Source organism: Canis lupus, chromosome 27, assembly GCF_048164855.1.
Source record: "Canis lupus baileyi chromosome 27, mCanLup2.hap1, whole genome shotgun sequence".
NCBI lineage: Eukaryota > Metazoa > Chordata > Mammalia > Carnivora > Canidae > Canis > Canis lupus.
In genome coordinates, this window is record NC_132864.1 from 22,024,532 (window position 1) to 22,048,353 (window position 23,822).

General features: G+C 43.8%; 1 protein-coding gene across 7 annotated transcripts in view; it reads left to right on the top strand.

Moving 5' to 3' along the window:
• Positions 1-23,822, top strand: part of CCDC60 (coiled-coil domain containing 60) — a 185,798-nt gene that overhangs the window by 48,072 nt on the left and 113,904 nt on the right. For all 7 annotated transcript variants that reach the window (XR_012019319.1, XR_012019322.1, XR_012019321.1 and 4 more), the window contains one exon: positions 17,148-17,227. Coding sequence is in view for 3 of the 7 variants with exons in the window: in XM_072802755.1 (XP_072658856.1) it covers positions 17,148-17,227 (80 nt within the window). In the remaining 4 variants the exon portion in view is untranslated. The remainder of the gene's footprint in view (positions 1-17,147; positions 17,228-23,822) is intronic.

A 23,822-nucleotide genomic window follows, 5' to 3' on the forward strand; every position in this document is an offset into this window, starting at 1 on the left:
ATACCTGTCTCCACATTGGGGCAGGTTTCAAGAAGGGGAAAAGATCAGTCCGTAGCTTCCTGCGTCTGTGTGACATTTTCAGTGAAGAAATCCAGCAAGGAAATAAGGACTCGTTTAATGGAACTCCCCCTCAGCGGTGTGGACAGGATGACAAAAGGTCAGATGACCTTTTCTGGTCCAGCTGGGCTCCAGTGGAGCCATCAGGCATTAACAAGCACCTTCAAAAATAGAAGGCTCACACACACCGTCTTTGGTCTAGCAGGAAGTGTTTAACAGCCTCACGCATCTTGAGCTTAAACATTTTTGAGTCCCAAGATCCGGGAACAATAACAAGCCTTCAGTGAGTCCCCAGAAAATATTTGTCAAATTAATAATATTCTTGCTAGACTGAAAAAAAAAAAGACAGCTACCATTTACCAACAGCTGGCTACATGCCACTCTACATACCCTAGTTCTACTGGTCACAAGCACCCTGCAAGGCAGGAATTATTATGAGCAACTTCCTCCCCATTTTAGTCATTAGAACACTGAGGCTCTGAGAGGATAAAGCACCTGTCCAAAGAGACCCCACCAGGAAGTAGAAGACAGAGGATTTGAAATCCATGTCTGACATTGAAGTCCGTGCTCTTGGCCTCTTGTGCTCTCCAACCCTCACCTTTAGCTTTCTAAGTGCATTTGTTCTAGTTCTTTCTGCCTGCCATAAGGAAGCAGAGTATAAGGTCCACATGCTTTGGCCACCTCACTACATGGTAGTCCATGCAGGGATCCTATCCCTTGATGCCTGCTGAGCCTCAAGAGCCTTCCGCCTGCTTCCAGGCATCCCCTTAAAAGCACAGTTGCACCTTCTAATTGCTCCCAGAGTGGGCAGGTGTCTGGCTCTACAGAAAATAGTCATTCTCACAGGTGACCAAGGCTTGGTATACGACAGAACATGGGCAACTGGCCTCCCCAAGACTGATTAGGAAAATTGATTATCCCGGTCCTCTGCATCCTTTTCAACCTTGCATATGTTCTGCTACCTTCCAGTTGTTGCATCTCCTATGAAATGACATTAGTCCCCTCCCTCTTTCGTTACACATTCCACAGTCAGTTGGTCAACCCACAAACACTTATTGATCCCTTACAAAGACAAGATCATCTGATCTCAGGAGCAGGACAGATGCATCACACAAATAGCTCCAGTGCATGAGCTCAGTGTTCCAAGGAGAGAGGCTTGTCAATACACAACGGGAACAGAGAAGCATGCCTAACTTGGCCTGTAGAGGGAGAATTGAAGAAGGGGGTGCTTGGGAAGGCTTCACAGAGGTGGTGATATTTAAATCGAGTCTCAGAGGATGAGTATAAGTTCTCAGAATGGGAGAGGAAAGAAAGAGCATTCCTTGTAGGAGACATAACGTGTTCCCAGGAGCATACATGTTTCAAAGACATTTAGAGAGATGAAGCAGAAGATAGGGTGCTGGGGGGAGGGGGGAGGTATAGCTAGCAGATGTAGGAGTGAAAGGCTCTGCAGAAAACAGCAAAGAACTGGGACTTTGCTTTGAGGCCAACAGGGAGCCATTGAAGGGCTTTCAGTAAAAGACTGATAGTAAGATTTGTTAGAGAGGAGATGGCATATTAGTGTCGTAGGATTACCCTAACTACCACTAACAAGGTGGCCTAAAACAACAGAAACTTATTCTCTCACAGTTCAGGAGGTCAGGAGGCCAAAATCAAGGTATCAGTAGGGTTGGTTCCTTCTGGAGAGACTAAGCTCTCTCCTGGCCCCCCAGGGGTTACTGGCAATCCTTGGCGTTCCTGTGTCTCCCCAGTCTCTGCCTCCTTCTTCCTCTGTGTCCTCCTTTTCTTCTAAGGATATCCATCATCAGATTTAGGGCCTGTCCTCATCCAGTATGACCTTATCTTAACTAATGACATCTGCAAAGACCCTATTTCCAAATAAGGCCCCATTCTGAAGTTCCAGGTGGACCATGGGTTTGGAAGGAGGACACTATGAGATCCACTACAGATTGTGAGGAGGCAAGAATGTCAGTGAGAACCTCACCCCACCCCCAAAAGAAGACATGAAGCCAACTGCAGAGAAAGAATGGGGCCTGGAAGGGGAAGAGGGGCCCATCTCCATCCTGAGGACTTTCATGTGGGTCTTTTCCCAAGGGGGGGGTGGGTAATGGCCTAGTGAGCTCTGTTGGAAAGGATCTTAGGAATCAAAGCATCTACTTTTTCTCTCTTTACTGATAAACGTGGTCACAGAGGCTATTAAGTGGTGGAACCAGTATTTTACAACCAGATAGCCTCTCTCGAGGATCGCTTTACATTTGTAAGATTGTTTTTAATGCATACTGGCTTTTTCTACTAAGGTTTAGCTTTGACAGGGCCTTCAGGAGCTGAGCTTATTGGCAGAGCTCATAATTGTCTTAATAGCCAACATTTATTAAGCACACACTAAATGCCAGGTGCTATGTGAGGTGCCTTGAATTCATTAGCTGTGATTCTCACATCGTGTCTGAAAAGAAAAGCCGCATTATGAATGTCCTCATTTGACAGGTGAGAACATTTGTGCTCAGTGAAGTTATAACTTGCCCAGGGTCACAGTCATAGGGTGATAAAGCTGAAGTAACACCCAGGGCCACGTGATGCCTAAGGTAATTTCTAAAATAAAAAGGATCATTTTTTAAAAAGATTTTTATTTATTCATTCATGAGAGACACAGAGAGAGAGAGAGAGGCAGAGACACCGGCAGAGGGAAAAACAGGCTCCACGCAGGAAGCCCGACGTGGGGCTTGATCCCGGGACCCCAGGGTCACGCCCTGGGTGGAAGGCAGGCACTAAACCACTGAGCCACCCAGGGATCCCAAGGATCATTTTTTTAAGCCCACCCTTGAAAAAGGATTAGGGAAGTGGGGTATGAAAATCTGACCAAGTAGCCCCTATTTATCTCTGTCCAAATGAAAGAGGTGCCATGTCCCTTGCTTGGAATACACATTCTGGAAGCTTTGATGATGAACCAGGGTCACCCTCCCCACCCCAGTCTGTGGGGGCAGAAGGAGATGCATATAGGACCCAGAAGGGTACCCTCCTGTCAAGTGAGAGACTAGGGCTCCGACTTAATTAATCCCCTTCTTCCTGCCAGCATTTCCCTTGCCCTCCCGTCTGTTCCAAAAGAAGACTTTTCCTCTCTGGGGATTAAGGGACCTTTTCAGCTCCAGCTTATTGAGAAAAGGGCTCCTTCAAACGAGTGGCCAACTTTTTTTTCCTTTGAGCCTGACATGTAGAGCCAGCTGTTGAATCAGGAAACTGCCAACAGAGCCTGTCATGCCCAGATATCTGGTGTCTGCTTGTGTGTGTGTGTGTGTGTGTGTGTGTGTGTGTGTTTGTGTGTGTGTGTGTTTAATACTTGTAGGGTTTTTCCTTTAAATTATTATTATTATTATTCAAAAGGAATCTGGAACTTACAGACACAAAGATCAAGAGGAGCCACATTCCTCCCTAAACGCCCCAACGGGACTCTGAAAACAGGGGGAAAGACAGGGCAGAGGTTAAAACCATCACCCTGACTGACCTCAGCCCTCCATCATCTATCCAAGCCCACCATAGCTTCCTGTGCTTATCTGCTTTTGCCTGTGATGGCTACCAGTGTGCATCCTGATCAGCCAACTGGTCCCCCTGGTGTGGCCAGAGTAGCAGGTTACCCATGGCGTATAATCTGAAGATGGACCAGCATGGTCTCACCCTAAAACATACCCCAACACACTACACCTGGTGTATTCCTGAAATTATACCATTTTAAAGCACACTACTGGGTTAAGCATGGCCTACTCCCTGCACTCCATTTTCAGGGTGAAAATGTTACTGGGCTCAGGGATAACTTATGTCACTCCCACCTTAGTATAAAGTAGTTTACAGATTGGTTTCCATAGGTCAGAGTTGCATGAGGACATTTAGCACCCTGGGGTGGGGAGAAGTAACAGTTAGTGAGGAAGAGTAACTATTAGACATCACTAGAGAATGAAAGAGAAGGAAACTGAAAGTTACTAGACACCTACTGTGTGCCAGTCTTTTACATATATTTCTGTTTCCCTAACAACCTCCAAAATTAGTTGGCACTATCATCTACATTTTGTAGCTAACTCACCAACATCCATCCTAGCCAAATCGTCTAACCTGGGGGTTCTCAGACTGTAGCAGGCAGAGGAATCCCCAGAAGAGCCTGGTAGAGAAGATTCCTAGACCTCCCCCCCAGAGGTCCTGATTCACTTGGTCTTGTATGTGGTCCAGGAATTTGCAGGTGTAATAAGCTCCCAAGTGATGCTGATGATACTGGCCCATGGACCCCAGTGTGAGCAGCATGGGTCTTGTCATGGCAATCGTATTCATCTAGCCAATGATTAGTTCAAATGATGGACCAACGCAAGCCCATTTGGACTAACGAGACATGAAAGGTTTGCCAGGGCTAAGGAAGCCTTGACTCTGATTGCTACCAGTAACCATTTTACAAACGTGAGGGGAAGGTGTCTAAGGATGAAGCTGATTCTGTGGACACCTGACCCTGTGGGCAGCACAGGGGCATAACAGAACCTCTAAGCCAACCCTAAACCTTAGTAATCTGGTCTCCCTGTTAGGTGAAGTAAGATATTTCTCAATTGTTTAAGGAAGGGTGGGTAGAGTTTCCTGTTGCCTTCAGCCCAAAGCATCCTAAGAGACATTACTATGATTCTCAGATGAAGAGAGAGAAAAATTTGATCCAAGGCCAAGGTCACACAGCTGGTAACCCAGTTCTGTGAGGTGCCAAATGTCTTTCCAACTTGTCACACTGCCCAAGCAGCTTTCTGTCCAATACCCAATGTGGCTCCACATTTACTTTGGCCATAGTTTTGGGGCCAGACTCACCTATTCTTTTATCATCAAAAGGTTAAGGATGACATCCATCCCATCTGTTCATCTTCCCTTCATCAAGTGTTCATCCCATGCTTGCTGCATGTCAAGCCCTGGGCTTGTGATCCACTGGAGGACAAGATTCAGTCTTAGCCCTGAAGGAGCTCAAATGAAAAGGAAGAGACAGTCTTACAGTCTCAACTTCTCCTTCTCCCTTCCCAAGACTTTAGCAATGCAGTCAGCCCACTGGTGCCCAGATGCCCAGTCTTGCTGAGTTCCTAAGCTGTTGGCAGATAATAAAGTCCCAATCTTTTATTCAACTCAGACCGATTTATACACCTTTGGGAAATTGGAATTTTTTTTTTGACATCAGTAAAGCAATTCAAGATCCTCAGTAATGGGGATTATATAAATATTCAACCATCACATTTCTCTGTTTATAGAGCATCAAAGTGCACAGCACATTATAAAACTTCTAATTAATCCTCGTAATGCTCTGGTGTCATGAGCAAAGGGCAGATAATAACCCTATTTTAGCAATGGGACCAACGGCCACTGTAATTCAGCGACTTGCCCGTGGTCATGTGGCAGACACCTGCGTTTTACACCTTCATTAACAGCATAGCTTATTAATTATAACAATTACATTAACAACTAGCATTTATTGAGAGACCCTATAAACCCAGCTCTGTCCTGAGAACTTGACACACATTAGCACATTAAATCTCCATCACAACCCTATGAAGTAGGCTCTGTGCACGAAAAAACTGAAGTGCAAAGAGCTGTTGTATTTGCCAAAGACTCTGGCTATGGCTAGTCTGTGTGGCTCCAAATCTCATAGCTGCCCTTTGATTTATTGTATCTGCTGGGTGGCATGTGAGGACAGAAGGCCCTGTATATTCTTGTTCTGAGTCTCTGCTGCTTTACTGTGTGGCCTTAGGAAAATTCTCAGCCTTTCTGGGTCTTGGATTGCTCATCTGTTTGTGGGACAGGGAGAGTACCTCTCTGGAACCAAGCTACGGCTTGAACCTCAACTCCCTCTGTCCCTGGCTTGTCATGTAACTCTGTAAATTTACTCCATCTCTCTGAAAGTCCGTTTTGTAATCTGTGAGATGAAGTTAAAAACAGTCCTATCAGGGATGCCTGGGTGGCTCAGCGGTTAAGCAACTGCCTTCAGCCCAGGGCATGATCCTGGAGTCCCAGGATTGAGTCCTGCATCAGGCTCCTGCTTTATCAGGAGCCTGCTTCTCTCTCTGCCAATGTCTTTGCCTCTCTTCTCTCTCTGGGTCTCTCATGAATAAATAAATAAAAAATATATTTTTAAAAGAACAGTCCTATCCACAAAATGTGTTGCAAGAGTGAAATGAGTTTCTACATGTAAAGTGCCCACCACAGCACATAACACTTGGTAAGCATTCAATAAATGGTGGCCCCTTTTAGTATATCTGTCATGTGATGGAGGAGGCTGTGCTGAGTAATCTCTCAACTCTGATGATCTCTGATGACTTTAAAATCAGTGCTCTCCTGAGCAATGGGGTGGTTCAATTGGTTAAACATCTGACTTCAGCTCAGGCCATGATTTCAGGGTCCTGATATCGAGCCCACGTCGGACTCCATAATCTGCAGGGAGTCTGCTGGTCCCTCTGCCCCTCCCCCTGCTCATTCACATACTCTCTTTCTCTCTCTATCAAATAAATAAAATGTTTTTAAAAAGCTGTATAAAATCAGTGTTCTCCCATGGGTTTTGGTTTAGACAGGATATTAGTGTAACTCTCATAAGGTATAGTTTGGGGTCATCTTGACTAGTCACAATATGGCAACCATTTTGCAATATGCTAACAAAATCATGGTCAAGCCCTTGTGATTGCAAATGATAAAAAAAAACTCAATTCAAAGGGGCCTTAGTAAAAAAAAAAAAAAAAAAAAAAAACAAAGGGGCCTTAGTAAAAGAGAAATTGTCTCAAGCAAACAAAAAGCCCATAGGTAAGTCTAGCTTCAGGTGTTCCAACAGTATCTTTATCTTATTTCTTCTTTCTCCTGTGTTGGCTTCATTCTCAAGTAGGCTTTACCAAAATGGTGATCAAGATGACCAACTAAGAACTCCAGGCTCATATTCTCCCAGTTTAGCAACCCCTGTAGAAAGGGATCTCTTTCCTAATAGCTACAGCAAATATCCATTAATATTTGAGACCCATTAATCTGCTGGGACTCAGATTCATAAAAGAAGCAAATCCTCACTGGAGGCAGGGAATTGCTGAGCATGTTTTCCCTGGCTAGGGGTGCATCATGTGCCCCTCCTTGGAGCCACATGGATTGAGGTTTGGAGAGGCAGCTCCCCTGGGAAGGTGATTGCTGGGTCTGTGTCCAGAAGGTTACCACAGCCCCAGCTGTCCACAGATTTCCCTGGCTAGGGCTCTAAGAGCAGAACTTTGGGCTTTAATCAGCTCAAGGTGCAAATTGGTGTCCCACCTCCAATACTAGGGGCCTTAGGAGTCACTTCCTTCATCCCTGCCCTGGCTGAGTCACATGCACCCACAGTCTCCCAGGCCCACTCCCAACCCTGCCTACATTCCATGGTATTACTTAATCGTCTGCCTACCCTCTACAAGACTGAGTGGTAGTTTTGGGAAGGATGTGTATATCCCACCACTGAGCTGGAACCCTAACAGGGACTCAGTAATTCTTTTTGGACAAAAGAATATCCAGTGTGTCCTGGGGATGACTCACTGACAAGTCCAAGGGGGCAGGAGAGCCAGGAGTAAGGCGCAGAGTGTGAGGGGAAAGTGAGAAGATCCTAGACAATTGTCAAGAGACCCCAAAATTGATGGAGATAGGTAGGTCCACATGAGGTTGGGTAAATGGTGCACACTTGGATTCCAGCTCTAGATAGAATTTTTAAAAAAGATTTTATTTATTCATGGGAGACAGAGACAGAGACAGAGAGAGGCAGAGACACAGGCAGAGGGAGAAGCAGGCTCCATGCAGGGAGCCTGAGGTGGGACTCAATCCTGGGTCTCCAGGATCAGGCCCTGGGCTGAAGGCAGCACTAAACCACTGAGCCACTCAGGCCGCCCCTCTAGATAGAATTTTAACCCAGGCCAAATACCATGTCCCAGAAAGATCTAGAAGATGTGCTGAGCAGGGTTCCTTTGGAACAAGGATCCTCACCACCTCCCTATGGAGGTGTATTCTGAATGCCCTTGGCATGAACGTGCCATGCAGATGGTGCCATGCAGATGGTGCAACGGGCGTATGTGTGTGTGCACACGAGTGCGTGCATTTGCTTATTAAAAGGCACGTTCAGTTGGTTTCAAAGAAATCTGTGTCCTTCACGCACAGACTTATGCTCTGAAAACAAAAACACTCTCCCACTCACTACTTCTGGGGTATTTGGTTCACCTCCCTCTAATTTACATGGCTAACTAGCTTCTCCCCTGGTGAGCACCAGCAAAGAATGGAGATGAACATCTGATGAACATTCCAAAGAATGGAGATGAACATAAAACCTATGTTATACTTGCATTTCCGCCCCCATTCAACATGGGCATCCATGCTTTCACCTCTTTGGAGAAAGGCTCTCAGGGCAGGCTTTTGCCTTTTGAAAACAATAAGCAGGTGACCCACCCTAGGCTGCCAGCCATCATCCTCTCCTCCCTCTGCTCACCGTCCACCCAGGAACCATGTTTGCTGACTGTGAGAAGCAGATGTTTTGCTATTTCAAACGAGTCTGAACCCCAATTCCTTTCTCAGTAACTTGATACTCATTGGTGACGACCGTGGTTTCTCATCTAGCGTTGTTATTGATTTGGTCAGAAGTAATTAAGGAGATAATTCTTACTCAATTACATTTCCCTGAATTTCCTGAGGTTGCTAACTCTGCTCCCTGGCTGTATTTTCTTTTCTAAATTAATTTTGTCTTGACTCCGAAATGAGAATGGATATTAGGGGCTTGTTGTGCTTGTTGGTTTTCACAGGAACAAAGTGGGGCTCTGTATTTTCATTCCTTCTAACTAGGGTTCTCAAACTATTTTAATTTTAAAAAAATAATGTAAAACATATGCTGGTTAAAAAAGAATACTAAAGAGTAGGAGTCCCTCTTCTGAGCGCACTTTTCATTTCTGAAGACATTCCCCAGGCGGCCACTTCTAATGCTTTCCTATTATTTCTTCCAATGATCTACATTTCCAAATTATTCAAGTTGTACTTTTATTTCCCAGCTTATATGTTTAAGACTTTAATGACTTCCTGCTATGAAAAACGATAATCTGGCTGCTTGGCATCCTTACACATTCCCCACCTCCAAGCCCCATCCTCCCCAAAATAGTATTACCTTTAGTTCTGTCACTGGTTAATTCTGCAACTTTAAAAAACGTGTTAATTAGGGCAGTGAAACTCTTCTGTATAATACTATCACGACAGGTACATGTCATTATACATTCATCCAAACCCACAGAATGTGCATCACCAAGAGTGAACCCTAATGTGAACCATGAACTTGATGTGTCAGTGTAGGTTCATTGATTGTAAGAAGTCCATTCATCTGTGGGGGATGCTGATAATGCAAGAGACTCTGCATGTGTGGGGGCAGGGAATATATGGGAAATCTCTGTACTTCTGCTCAATTTTAAAATAAAATTAAATCAAAATAAAGTCTTTTTCTTAAAAAAAAAAAAAAACCTATGTTATACTTGCATTTCCGCCCCCATTCACCATATAATGCATCTTTGACTCCTCACTTTGTCTGAGAAGGAGATTAGCTCATCCTTTTTCCTTGTGTCTTTTACTACTATGTTTCCATCATCAAGATTGAAAGCCCACATTCTGTTCCGGGCCCATGGTTCAGTTTTCCAGGCTTTGTCTACGAGTTGAGTCTAAAAGTTGAAAATCTAGGAATGCTACAGCTTTATTTGCACTGGTTCATCCACCCACTCAGCAAACAACTGCCAAGGAACCACTCTGGTTTGGCATTGTGCCAGAGACCAAAGAAGCAATGTGACAAGGTCACACTCCCTGCATGCACTGCAAAGCTAGAATTTAGAGAACAGAGGGAAAACACACCATTTACATAAGCATAACAGCTGCTTAAATCAGTGGTTTTTAACTTTACATTAAAAATAGGAAATCTGATAAAGAGGTAAGCTGAATATAGTAACAATTTTAAATAAGAACTGCTGGCTTTCCTTTTACTTTGGGAATATAAGAAGAGTCTTGGTGCTCAGACCATGGCCCACTTGCCTTCCCCACAGTGATCCTGAGGCTAAAGCGGGAACACTAGAAGATTTTACATATGGGGATTATATCCTTCCTCCAGGGAAGGAGAGGCAGTGAGAGGCATCATGGCTACAGTTTTGTTTTGTGTTTATAAAGCTCCTTCATCAGTAGGGAGCCTTTGCAGCATGGGATGCATTGGTCCAGAACACACTGGCTGGAAATATCATTCTGAGAGCAGCTGGGAACAAACATCTGCTCATCAGAGAGGTGCCAGACCAGTCACCATGATGCCCATGGGGCTGGTGCAAGACACCAAGAGGGCCTCTGGGGCCATGGAGGGAGTATTCTGAATGCCCTTGGCATGAACGTGCCATGCAGATGGTGCAACGGGCGTATGTGTGTGTGCACACGAGTGCGTGCATTTGCTTATTAAAGTATAAAATCTCTCTGGAAGGATATACAAGAACTTGGTAACACTAGTCATCTCTGGGGAGGAAAATGAATAGCTTGAAACAAATAGATGGAAGTAATACTTTTTAACTACATACCCTTTTATTTGTTTTTAAACCATTTGAAAATGCTGCCTATTCAAAAGAAAAACTAAGATAAAAAGTGAAGTAAAACTCGAGGCTTCCTCTTCACTCTTTAGCTAGGGCCCTCCCTTATCTCAGAGCTTATTTGTTGAAGTAGCTTCTTGTGGCTTCTTAGCAGCATTGCCCGCTTTGGGTATGTTTTCTCCGGCTTGAGGACATCAGGAGAACCTTCATCATCTCTTCCTCCCCCATCATACCTACATCCCAACTCCTCAAGATGTAGGAAGCAGTTGTCTGAAGCAGTTCTCTTTCCATTTTCTGTGTTCAGCTTAGTCAGAGCCTCAGTCAATAATGTCCCCTCACCAGCCTCAAGCTGGGATCAGTGCCTGCACTTCACCACATTATAGCTGAACTGCCTGTTTGCTACCTGCCTCCCCCACTGGACTGTGAGCTCCTTGAGGGCCGGAAGGCTGTCTTGTTCAGCATCATATCCATGGCCACTTTCTAACTCACAGTAGGTACGTAAGAAATATTTGAGTTACTCTTGCCCCTCCTTCAGTGTCCTGACGTGGTCCATGTAACTTGCCACTGGAGAGCCTCCTGTGGACAGCATTGCAGAAATCCTAGGTAAGCAGTCATGGAGGTGCATCAAGGCTCATCCCCAGGGGAACTGAAGCCCCCACCAGCAATTCTGCAACTTGGCTCTTCTCCCTTTCACCACTGGCTTAACCTCATCTCTGCTTCTGCTTCTCATGTGGAAAATGAGGTTAAATGAGCTTAACCAAGGGGAGGCTGGGTTTCTCTGGACCTTCAAGGGATTCACTGGGATTTTGCAGAGATGTTGACTTCATCTTCTTCCAGGGAAAGAGAAAAGAAACTGAAGACGTATGGGGGCTTAACACCCCCTCACACACACATTCCCAACTCAACCCCAACCCGCCCCTCACACACATAGGTAAAGCGAGGGAATGGCACCTCTGTGTCACACTCAGATGCTACTTTTCCTTCCAGGAACTATGGCAGACATTGCTAATCAATCACAGAAGTCTTCTGATGAGATGGGACCGCAGGGAACTCCAGACCGCCACTGCTACTAATGTAGATTGAAGCTGGCACTCAAGTGGGAGCCCATTTGCCATCTCTAGCCTAACACTTTTTCAGACACATGGGAGGTCCTGAAAATTTAGGCATAATTACTTAGGCATAAATTTAGGCATGATTATCAAACAGAAGTGCTGCTGGCAAGATGGTTGTTACATCCTAGGGCCTGTATCCAGAAGCTCCTCCAGGACATTGAATGGCAGCCCATCATATGGATTCCCATTGGCTACTGCTGCTGTCCAACAGCTGGACTGCTGGCCCCTCATATCTAGTCTTTCAAAAGAGCTTATGAGATTAACGTATTTGATTCATTTAATTCTTTTTTTTTTTTTTTAATTTCTTTACTGGATGAATATAGCGCATTGGCTGCTGGCAGGCCTGCTCAATCCCAGGGCTGATGGGGGCTCATTGATGCTGGCAACCAATTCCCATTTCAATCAAGAGCGAGTGGAGGGTGGCAGAGAAAGAGATTGAAGGAAACCTGGACTCGACTGAAAGCTATGGCATCTAGCGCCACCTACTGGTGTACCGCTGCATCGCTACCGCTGCTGGCTGCCTCGCGGTTGCTGAGAGCCTTTATGGGTTCTTCGTGAGTGTGTCTGGGAGTATTTTCGCAATCTCAAATTATGCTTTTTATCTTTAACTTATGATTCAATTTTGTAAAAATCCCAGATGCTTATTATGTAGTGATAATGACAGTACGATTCTTTGACACGTTTGGTTCACAAAGCCTACGTACCAAGCTGCCTCTTAGTACCCTCACAAGCCCTTAGATGAAGACTGGGCAGATGCCAGGTGGGAGCGCTGATGGACAGAGGCGGGTGACAGACCTGCGGTCACACAGCTAGAGCTAGAGTGGCAAGGAGCTGGGACTCTGAATCCACATCCCATTCCCCCTCTGTATCCGTCACTCCACCTCTGCTCTCCGCTGCACACTCTGGAGCCTGGCTCACACACACCTGGTCCAGCCCCTCAAAGCTTATATTGATAGAATCAGTTCGAATTGCTTTATAAACATGAAAACACTATTGTTTTATTAGATAATTAATACAGGTAAATTATTTTTAAAGAAGGGGAAAAAGATGACCCAAATAAAAAATTACCCTTTACCCGTAATTCAAACACCCTGAGATGATATCCCTATTAACACTTTGTTATATTTACTTCCAGTTATGTCCTTGCATATATACCTTGCTGTATATCATTGCTTTAAAACATAATTTGTATTAGCATATATGCATTTTTAGAAATATCCATAGATTTCTATGAAAATGAATCTTAAAACTCTCTATGATCTAAGTTCTTTATATTTTTATAACACACATTTTCACTTGAAATTATATTCCTTTCCATAGTAACAAATATACATCAATAGCAACATTAAACAGTAGCACCAAAGTCAAATGCATCATTTGCCATCATCTGGATAGACCATGATTTATCCCCTCGATGCTCTTTGCTGGACATTTAGATGTTTTTCACTATTATACATACAGCCATGATAGGCATCCTCATGGATAAATCTTTTAATCCTTGCTGCAAAATTTCCTTGGATAAAAGTAGAATTGCTGGGAGTATGAGCATATGTGTTTTTAAGGTTACATATACACATGGCTAAACTGCCCTACAGAAAGCTGTAGAGATAGTGAATCCTGGATATCTTATACACTTTTAATTTTGCTAATATTAAAAGGTGTTAATAAATGTCCTGACAACCAGAACTCCCTCATTCGATGCCAATCATTACCGCTGGCTTATTATAATTGCTTAAACAATGGTCACAGTGAAAATGGTTTCCTGAGAAACCCTTGAAATGCTGACATAATTGCAGGGTTTGGGGCGAGGATCCTGTCCTGCTAAAGTTTTGTGTCAAGTCAAAGGGATATTTGGCTTTACTGCTATAAATTGGTCAGCACCAACCCTAGTCAATACAAATTCTCTTTTATAGACAGCTATCCATAGACAAGATTGAATGAGGAGGGAAGGGGTGAATGTGTGAAATTTGGATAGTATCATATTTGCTTCCTGAGGGGGTGAAACTTGAGACATATAGGAAAGTGATGTGTACACTACTTGAAGCTGACTTCAAGTAGGCTTTCAATTGTGTGTTTTCAAATTATCTGGCAGGGAAATTTGAGTGTGTTTGGTTTTTTTCTTTGTTCATAAATATTTTTAGTTCATAATATCTTTTAAGGAAGTTACTTTGGTCCTGTAGTAAAGAGTTAATGAGGTGCTCAAAAAAAAAAAAAAAGAAAAAGAGGGATTAGGAAGAGAGGTAACCTTGACTTCAAATGTTTCACATGGCCAATTTCATTGCTTTCACCTCAGTATGGACCAAGATGGATGTCATCTGATGTTGATCAACCAAGAGAGGAAGGGAAAGCAGGGAAGAGAAAAGAGGATGAGTTAAAATAATTCTTGATCTATTGACTGCCTTGGCACACCCAAGGGAGGACATATTTCAGATAGAAACCTTATGGTTGCAGGTAACAGAAAATCCAATTCAAAGTGGTTTGAATAATAAAGGAGATGTTCATGAAAAGTCTAGTGGTGCTTGATTCAGTTTAACGAGGCACCATGGAACAATTTTTTCTTTGACTCTTCCCCCTGCCTTCCCCCGCATCTTCTTCAACTGGAGGCTTGTGCCCCCAGAGGCAAACGTGGCTGCCAGCAACTAACTCAGACATATCTGCTTCTCCAATTATAGTCAATGAGGAAAGAGAACTTCTCTGCCTGTAGTTCCTCAGATCTAGGAATCATGCTGTCTAGAAGCCCCTGGCAAATGTCTGCTTGCATATCATTTGCCCAAACTATATCACATGACCATTTCTGAACCAGTCACTGTGCTGGAGGATGGGCTGTGCTGTTTGGCTTCAGCCATTCAGGACCACTGCTGCTGCTGTTACCATGACTATTTCGCAGGGTGCAAGTGCTCCATGGGGGAGGGGCAAATGGTCTAATGAGGGAACTTGTATCAAGAGGGTGGGTGAAGCAATGCTCAGGTGTGAAGAAAGCAAATGTCCATTATGTAGAAGTTTTAGAAAGTACTCAGGAGATCTTTACATACCTCTTTGGAGATCTGTCTCCTCTCCCACTTCACCCATCCTTCAAGATGAAAACTAACAGGTTTGCCATGAATTTTCAGCCAAGGGTTAAAATACCCAGGTATATTAAGATGTATTAACTATAATTCATTGATAACAATAACTACAGAGATAAAGGTTATACATGACTTCACTGTTTCATATCTAGTTGAGTTTATTCAAGGCTATCCCAGATGCTTTTCTGTACCCTATATATTTTACTTAGTGGATGAGAGGAACTTTAGTACCAAGTACTCTGGGGGATTGCCAGAGACTCTCCACTCCTTTTTTTTTTTTTAAGATTTTATTTATTTATTTATTTAGAGAGAGCATGCACAAGTGATTGGCAGAAGAGGCAGAGGGAGAGGGAGAGATAGAATCTCAAGCAGATTCCGTGCTGAGCACAGAGCCTGACATGGGGCTCAATTTCATAACCAAGATCATGACCTGAGCCAAAATCAAGAGCTAGATGCTTAACCGACTAAGCCCCCAGGTACCCTGAGACTCTCCATTCTTCATATGAGCTGCCTTGCACAGGACATGTATTGGGTGACCCAGGAGAAAAAAGGTTGGGAATCAGGCAGACCAGTGACAGTCCCTTTCCCTGGCTCCAGACCCCACTGTCCACTCCCACCACACAGCCACAGACAGCGTTCACCTTTGATGCAGCCACACTCCTTACCTTCCACGTTCCACATAAAAGGCCCAGAGCAGAGGGCATCACCGCACAATTTCATTTTCAGAGAAAGTGGGTGATGAGAGCTGCTGGAGAAACAGCACACCTCCCCTCTGACACATCCATATTGTGACTTCTGTCAGTAAGCACACCACCCATCCTCACTCTGCCTTTGGGAAAACACTCTCAACACAGTACTATCAATCGGCCTTTGCCAAACTTTACTTGGTCACTTATTGTTTTTTGTAATCTTTTCTCCTTGTTTATCACAGACCTGAGTCATATTTATTGTAGAGCAACAGGAATTTCACATACGCTAAAGACAAGTCAAGTAAAACTTGCCATATCCCACCCCCAGAGAGAATCTCCGAACTTGAGGGGTATGGCTTTGTGTATCTTTCGTATCTTTGTGTACATAAGCAAGGATCATTTCCGAAAAAACAAAAGCAGAATTGTGCGTTTCATATTGTAACATGTCTTCTCACTCAAAGAACTCAGGCATCTCTGTATGTCAATAAATACACTTCCATCATCATATTGTCACCACAGTTAATTGCTGCATACTATTCCATTGTTTAGATGCACCATAATTATTTAACCTGTCTTCCACTGTGAAGATGTATAGGTCGTTTCCAAGAGTTTGCTCTCACAAGCAGCATCCCAGTGAACAATTTTGTTGATGGATCTCTGTGCCCATGCAGGGATATTCCCATAGGATGCCTGAAGCAGAAGAATCATTAGATCTGGAGGCAAGTGCACTTTTGCAGCATTTAGTATGCATTGACGAATTGCCCTTCAGAAAAGTCACTGCAATGTATTCTCCCACCAGCTTCATCTGAAAGCACCCATTTTCCCATAATTTCTTGAGATTTCCTCTGATTAAAAAAAAAAATGGTACTGCAGGAATTCATTTCAAGACAGGGTAATCCAGATAATGGTCTTATTATTGTTTCACTAAACTGGGGCCGAGAAAAGTGACTTTTACATTAGAATACAGTTAATTTAACTCTCTTCTTTACATTGACCTGGTATCAACCTCTGAGGAATGAATTTAAGTCTTGGGAGGTTTCCCTTATGGCCCAGCAAAGCAAATGAATACTGGAAAGAGAAGGAAAAAAACATGAACAACCACCTGGATAAATCACTCATAAAACACTGCTATGGGGACAGTGAGGGGATAAAAAGGACCTTGGCATCTTTACATTGACAGGATTTAGCTCTCCAAATCAGCTACCTATGCCACCAACAATGATTATTAACCTTTAATTCTTTGCTTTATTTTGAGTATGATGCTAATAAGAGCCTCCATTTATCAAACGCTTGCTATGAGTCAGGAATTTGGCAATGACTTTAACTGTCACAACAAGATAAGAATTATTCTTCCACTCTGCAGAAAAAACTGACGCTCAGAGAGGTTGAGTAATTTGTCTGAGATCACATATCCAGTTACCAGACAGAACTGTGGTCAGAGCTTAGGTCTGCCCGTCTCCAAAGCCTTTGCTATTTCCACTGTATATATGATCCCTCTTTGGTGTAGAGAAGGTTGTTGCATCATCCAGGACCCCTCCAACCTGGTCGGAGATCTCAGATGAATACATGAGCTTCCTGTAGTCTGGCTCCATTTGTAACGGTTGTTCTAACACTTTTATCTTTCACTTCTTGCCTTCTCATCAGGTGCCAGACAAGCCAATGAGGAGCATCAAGTATATGGACAAGGAAATAATAAACCTCAAAAAAGACCTTACACGAAGCCGGTGAGTGAGCCCAGCAAGGAATAAACCATAGACAACCTGATAGGGATGAGCAGGCTGTGGGGCAGTACCTACAAGTTCTTGCCAAGTCCCCCAACCCTAAACATTAAGCAGAAGACTTACAGGAGGGTAGCCCTTGGTTGGACTTTTCAGGGAGTACCTGCACTGGACTTACCTCTCCACCCTTGCTCATGCCAGTTCTTGCCTAGAATTACTTTTGCTTCCCTTCCTGTACCTGAATCCAACTCAAGAGATTTCCCATGTACTCCAGAAAAATCTCTCCTTTTGACTCCAGGTGCACAGTATGGTAGCCCAGAGTCAGATAGACTCAGTCTCAAATACTGGCCCTGCCACCTGCCAGCTGGTAACACTGGAGAACTTATTTAGCCTCCCTGAGTCTCTGTGTTCTCACCTGTAAAATGAATATAATAAGCAGTTGCTAGAAGGACTGGATGAAATAATGCATGCAAAGTGCGCCTTGCAAGGCCTTAAACACAACGCCGTCTGTATCCTTCCCCCCCACCCCACCCAACTCTTTCCTGTATGATGGTATGGGCAAACTGAGGTCCAGAATCACATCTTAGTCATCTCTGGGTGGTGAGCTGAGCTTTTTCTCCCTCTCACCCCTTGACTCTGTCCTAGGATCTGGAATGGTTCCAAGGTGGGATCATAAATGGGACTTTTGGCAAAGCAAGTCAAGGCAGAGTAAAGGATGGAGACTCTCTGAGCATGAAACACATAAGGATGTGCAAAGACAGGGTCATATAGGCATTGTGGAAGGCCTGTTTATTTCATATGTCTCCCACTCTGAGCCAGACCACAGAGAGTCAAGGCAACATGTTTCCTTCCTTCCTGTCCCTCTTCTGGAAGCCCTTCTGTCTCCACTGCCCACCTGCACCTCCACCCCTTCTCCATCCAGCAGCACAGCTAATGGGATGGGATAACTGAACCCAAGAGGAGGCTGGAAGGTGTGGGCCTGGAAGGTGGGGAGGAGGAATGGCATGAAGGGACTAAGGCAAGTACCGACACCCATGGTGCAGCAGAAACATAATACAAGCCATGCATGTAATTTTACATTTTTGAATATCCATGCTGCTTTTAAAAAGCTAAGAAACAGGTGAAAGAAATTCTACTTAACCTAATATATCCAAAGTGTTATCATTCATCATGTCGTCAATATAAAAAATATAAGTGAAATACTATATTTCATTCTTCATACACAATGAAAAGTGACAAAATGATACAAAATGAGGAGCGATGAATTTACACTTAGGGCACATGTCAGTTTGGACCAATCACTTTTCAGCTGCTCAGTGGTTGTTATGGACTGAATTGTGTCTCCCCTACTTTGCCCCCCACAATTTATATGTCGCAGCCCTAACCCCTAATGGCTATATTTGGAGTTATGACCACTAAAGAGGTAATTAAGGTTACGTGGGGTCCCAGAGATGGGCCCCTGATTCATCAGTACTGGTGTCCTTATCAGAAGAGAAGACACATCAGGAAGCTACTGTCTGCAAGCCAACGAGGGAACCGTCAGGAGAAACCAATCCTACTGATACCCTTGATCTTGAGCTTCTCCAAAACAGAGAAAATAAATGTCTGTTGCTTAAGCCATTCAGTCTATGGTATTCTGTGATGGCAGCCCAAGCAGACTAATTTAATAGTCAATGTTGAGATAATCCTGCAGAGAATATCCCCAGCTAGAGAGCTGATGGACCTCAGTCTCAGACTCTCCTATGGAGCTGAGCTCAAGGATGACATGTGAACTTGGGTCTGGGAATTGAGGGCTAAGATCCACAAGGACTCCTCTGTTAGTTGTGGACATATTGGCCTTACAGTGTTTGAATGCAGGGTAGAGGGCTTTTGAGGCTGATGCCTTGGGAACTTTGGGGCCTCTGGGAATGGTGAGAGGTAGCATCAGGAAGTCAAGAGTTACCGGAATGGGGGCAGCATCAGGGACAGGCAACAGAGAAAGAGGATTGCACAGCAGAGAATGAGCACCTCAACAGGGGATCTGTCTTCTGATCCGTGGTCGTGACTGGAGGATATTCGAGGCTTCAGAAGGAATAGTGCAGCATGGAACTTGGATCAGAGGTGAGGTTCAAAACACAGAGCAACCATATGTCATGGGTACCAATCAATCAGAACAGACACTGGCCATACAACCATTAGACCAAGTTGGTTCTTACCAGCTGAATACTATCAACCTTAAGGTAGAGGAGTCTGACCCAAAGCTCCAGGTGCAAATAACCAGAATCACTAAAGCCTGAAAAATGAGAGTTTACACAATTATCTGTATCCTGTAGACAAATAGTTGATAACTAAAGATACCAACAGATGGCTTGATCTATGTAGACTCCATCCAGCCCAAGAAGGGCAACGAGCAGTGCTGAGCCAGCTTGTAATGAAAATGGAGCACTAAGTTTTCAGGAAATTTGCAAGCCAATTATTAAACACAGCTATGGTTAAAAATAAAATTATATAAACTTATAATTAAATACATCATATTAAAATGAAGGTAATAAAGACTCAAAACCCATCACTTCCTAATGATTTTATACATTTTACTGTTATCTGTGCTCTTGATGATATTTCTGGGTATGGCATCTGTGGTGGGAACGCTGTATAACGGGCTGGTGCAAATGTCTTCTCGGCTCCATGTTTACTGACATCACATTGGTAGCTCGAAATCAGCCACAGTGGAAATATTTATGTCACAGAAATCCACAAATGCCACAAATCAGGGCTTATTTGTACCCCCGGAGAGACAGTTGTTAAGTGTTCCCAGGCACATCCCTGAGGACATGCCCCCCCCCCCAAATGACTAAGGCTGAACTTACAACTAATCCAGCAGAATATAGGGCTTTAGTCAAAAGGTGATAAAGACAGTGGCTTTTCTGCCACCCTTGAGTTGGCAAGCTGAGACTGTCACTCCTGCCAGATGCATTTACCATGGCTCTGCAACTCACTAGAATTGAACATCCTCATTGGACAGGCTTAGCCTGTCCAAATACTGGACATGAAAGAGAATGTGGAAAAGGCCAGCAGAAAAGCCGCAAGCAAGAAAATAAGAAACAACAATAAAATGTTCCACCTGGCCACACTCCCGGATCCCACTGACATTTAAGGGAACAGCACATCCCCTCCAGAAGGAAACACCCTGCTTTGCAGGGGAAATCACCTCTCCAAGGGATGCAAACCCCATGTGCCCCTCTCCCAAGACTAAATGAAGCGAATTATTAGCAAAGAAGATGTTGTCTTTTCCACTTACTGCGTTTCAAACCCGCTTCACCTCCTATTAGACTTTAGCCTAACACGAACCAAACACCTTGACTACCTCTTAGATTTTTATTTAATACTTCAGCCCTCTTATAATTCAATTGCACCATCCTCAGTTTCATGGCCAGTTTAACATGATGCTAAAAAGAATAAAAATCTAACTGCTTTCCTCTTCGCCTGCTCCACCAGATGTTTGGTGGAACTAGGCAGCAGGCTCTACGCTTACTTGTCGAATTTCTCCTACTGGAAGTTGACAATTAGGGCATCTGCATGTGCCCAGTTCTGGGATGACTCGTGCAGCCAATGACATATCGTCCTCCAAAGCGGCTGGCGCTTTTTACTGCAAGTGTTTTAAGTAAAATAAACATCTCTAAAGCTAAGACAACTGCAATGTTGACCTGAATTCATGATTTGCCCAAAGTTTATTTAGGCAAAATCGCAAATAAACACTGATGAGTTACCCTCCTCCCCATACTCCCCAGCAGACCCCAGCAGGGTACAGATTACAAAAGTGTTCCCGAAGTCTGAGATTTTGCTTCCTAGCTGCATTTGGTAGACAGCTGACTCAAGGCAGTTAGAAATAACAAAAGTGGAATTTTGGCAAAGGAAAAAGCAGGGTTTTTTTGTATGAGATTAGGCATTTTTTGATTCCTCCTTAGTTTTCTGTGTTCATTCATTTTCTTCAACAAATATTGAACATCAAGTACCGCCAGGTATACACCAGGCATCATTGCATATATTGAAGACATGGCAGTGAACAAAATCGCCAAAATTCCTGTCCTCAGTGAATGAAAAGCAATAATGTGCATTAAAATGGGGCAAAGGCAACAAACAAGTTAGCAAGTGCTTAAACAGGATGGGAGGGGCAGTTGGGCTCAATACTATGAGAATATAAAACAAGGTGATGCATACAGCATGGCAATGGGAGAAAGCTGCTACTTGAGCTAGAGTGATCAGAGGAGGCTGTTCTGTAAAGGGGGCCCAGGGCCTGGCATCTTCATGGTGAGAAAGAACCATTCACATAAAGATACAGGAGGAAGCGAGGTAGAGGACGACAGGTAAACTCCAGAGGACAATAAAGGGGGATGAGTGACAAAGATGGAACAAGCTGGAAGTGTTAGAGAAGCAGAGAGAAGTCCAGTGTGGCTGGAGCTGAGTGAGAGAGGGTGAGATAACCAGGAAATGAAATTAGAGAGATGGGCCTTGGGCCTCATAGGTCATGGTGAGCATTTGGGTCTTAGCCTAAAATGTAATGAGAATCCATTGGAGGGCTCTGAACAAGAGAAGGCTATGATCTGATTTTTAAGAGAACATTCCATTCTGCTGTGTAGAGCCCAGTCGAAAGGTTGTAAGAGTTGACAATGGCCTGGCAGGCAAATAGCAGTGAACTGGAGACAAGTAGATGGATTCAGGATTTATTTGGAGCCAAGGGACTGGCTAATGGATTGGATATGAGGGACAGGGGAAAAGCAGAGCCCATGTGCTACAATAGCTTGTTTTCATCTCTGCCTTCCTCACCAGGAAGTAAGATCTGTCATAGCCTAGACTATATCACGTCCACTGTCGTGGTCCACAAGTAAGTGTTTGTTGATGGGATGAATTAATTATTTATGATTTGACAGTGTTTAATAAGGGACATTCGCTTTGAGATATGGTTTGTGTCTGAGCTGATAGGTAGAGTGAGTTTCTCCCAACTTTTTTTTTTTTGAAACAAGAAGAGATTAGACTAATAATTTAATTTAAGTTAGATCCAGGATGATAGATATGTGGCTCACGTTCTCCCACTTCTCTATCCTGTGCCCAAGGCAGACATCACTAGTGGACCACAGCACTCTTTCCACATGAGCCCAGATTTGGATTCAAGAATCCTCTCAACCCAGCACTCCAGATAGGCACCACTATGGACTAGAGTTGCTACCCAGGGCATAATTTAGTTGTCATCTCTAAACTAAAAGACTCTAAGGAGACTTTAGGTCTATAATGACACCTTGTTAACTCGATTTGAGGGTTGGCACATAAAAGACCAGTAGAAGAAACAGACCTCACCCAAATCCCTTTATGAATGAGGCTGATTTTTAATCAGTGGACCTAAATAGTTGGAAAAATTATAGTTGACCTCAGACATTCACTGACAGCTCTCAGTAACTTTTGCATCTCACCATTCAACACCCAGGACCTCCGCATTCACAGCCTGGAACTCAGAACTTCTTCATTTAGAAGTTCAAGCCTGATTCTTCCCCCTCTGAAACCCTTACCTGCCCCCTCCCCCAACTCCTGATTTGAGACTTGCCTCAAAGCCCCAGAATTGTTCAAGATCATGGATTTATATGCCAGTCAATGCCTTGGATGTAGGCAAAGTTAAGGCTTCTGAATTGCACCTCATGAATCATTCAAAGAAGACCTTAGCACCATCCCTCTTCCTCCACCATGTCACATCATCCCCACGCCCTGCAGCCAGCGAGTGGACATTAATGAGTCCCTGACATGTTCCATAAAGGCAAGCACCTGGCCCTGGGTCCTCAGCCCAGAACTGATAAACACAGCCACATGCCCAACGGGTAGGTCACTGCTGTGGGCTGAAGGAACCTGACTCAAGTTAATTGCATTTTTATCATCTTGAATGTGACCCAGAGGCCCTCCCCCTATTTTTTCTCTCTTACTGATGTCTTCGTGTGTCTTTGACACCTCTAGTTAACCATAGTTCTAGGGCAAGTTTTCTTCTCTGCTTTTCTTGTGCCACTCTCCACTGAGGGTAAATATCTTTTTAATTCCTTTCCTTGTGGCTAGGGCTACCTCAGAGGATCCCACATAAAAAAGAACTCAACCAAAAGACCATGTTGTCAAATTTAAGTACCAAAATATCTTGAACCCTTGAACCCTTGATTACATAAGGGTCTGCACAAAACCTTGTTTTCTGAAATTCTCTCCTAGATCACAGGCAAGGTGCTCAGTTTTATAGTTAAGGCTTGGAGGGCTTACATAATACAATCAGAACAATTGGAGTCAGCGGTGGATTCAAATCCCAGCTCTACCAATTATTATCTAAGTGGCCATGAACAAATCAATTCATTTCTCTAGACCTCAGTTTCTTTATCTATGGTATGGGATACAGGGAAAACAAGATCTTCCCACTGTTGCTGGTATTTGTGAGAACAGATGTGGGTGAGGAATATATGGGTGAGGAATTATCAACAAATAAAAGGTAGTCTTGATTTTTCAGCTAGTTTTGTGAGATCATCGTAATACAAAAAAAGCATCAGTGTTGGAGACAAACAGTCCGAACCCTGTCCTTACCTGTGGAGTGACCCTACTCTGG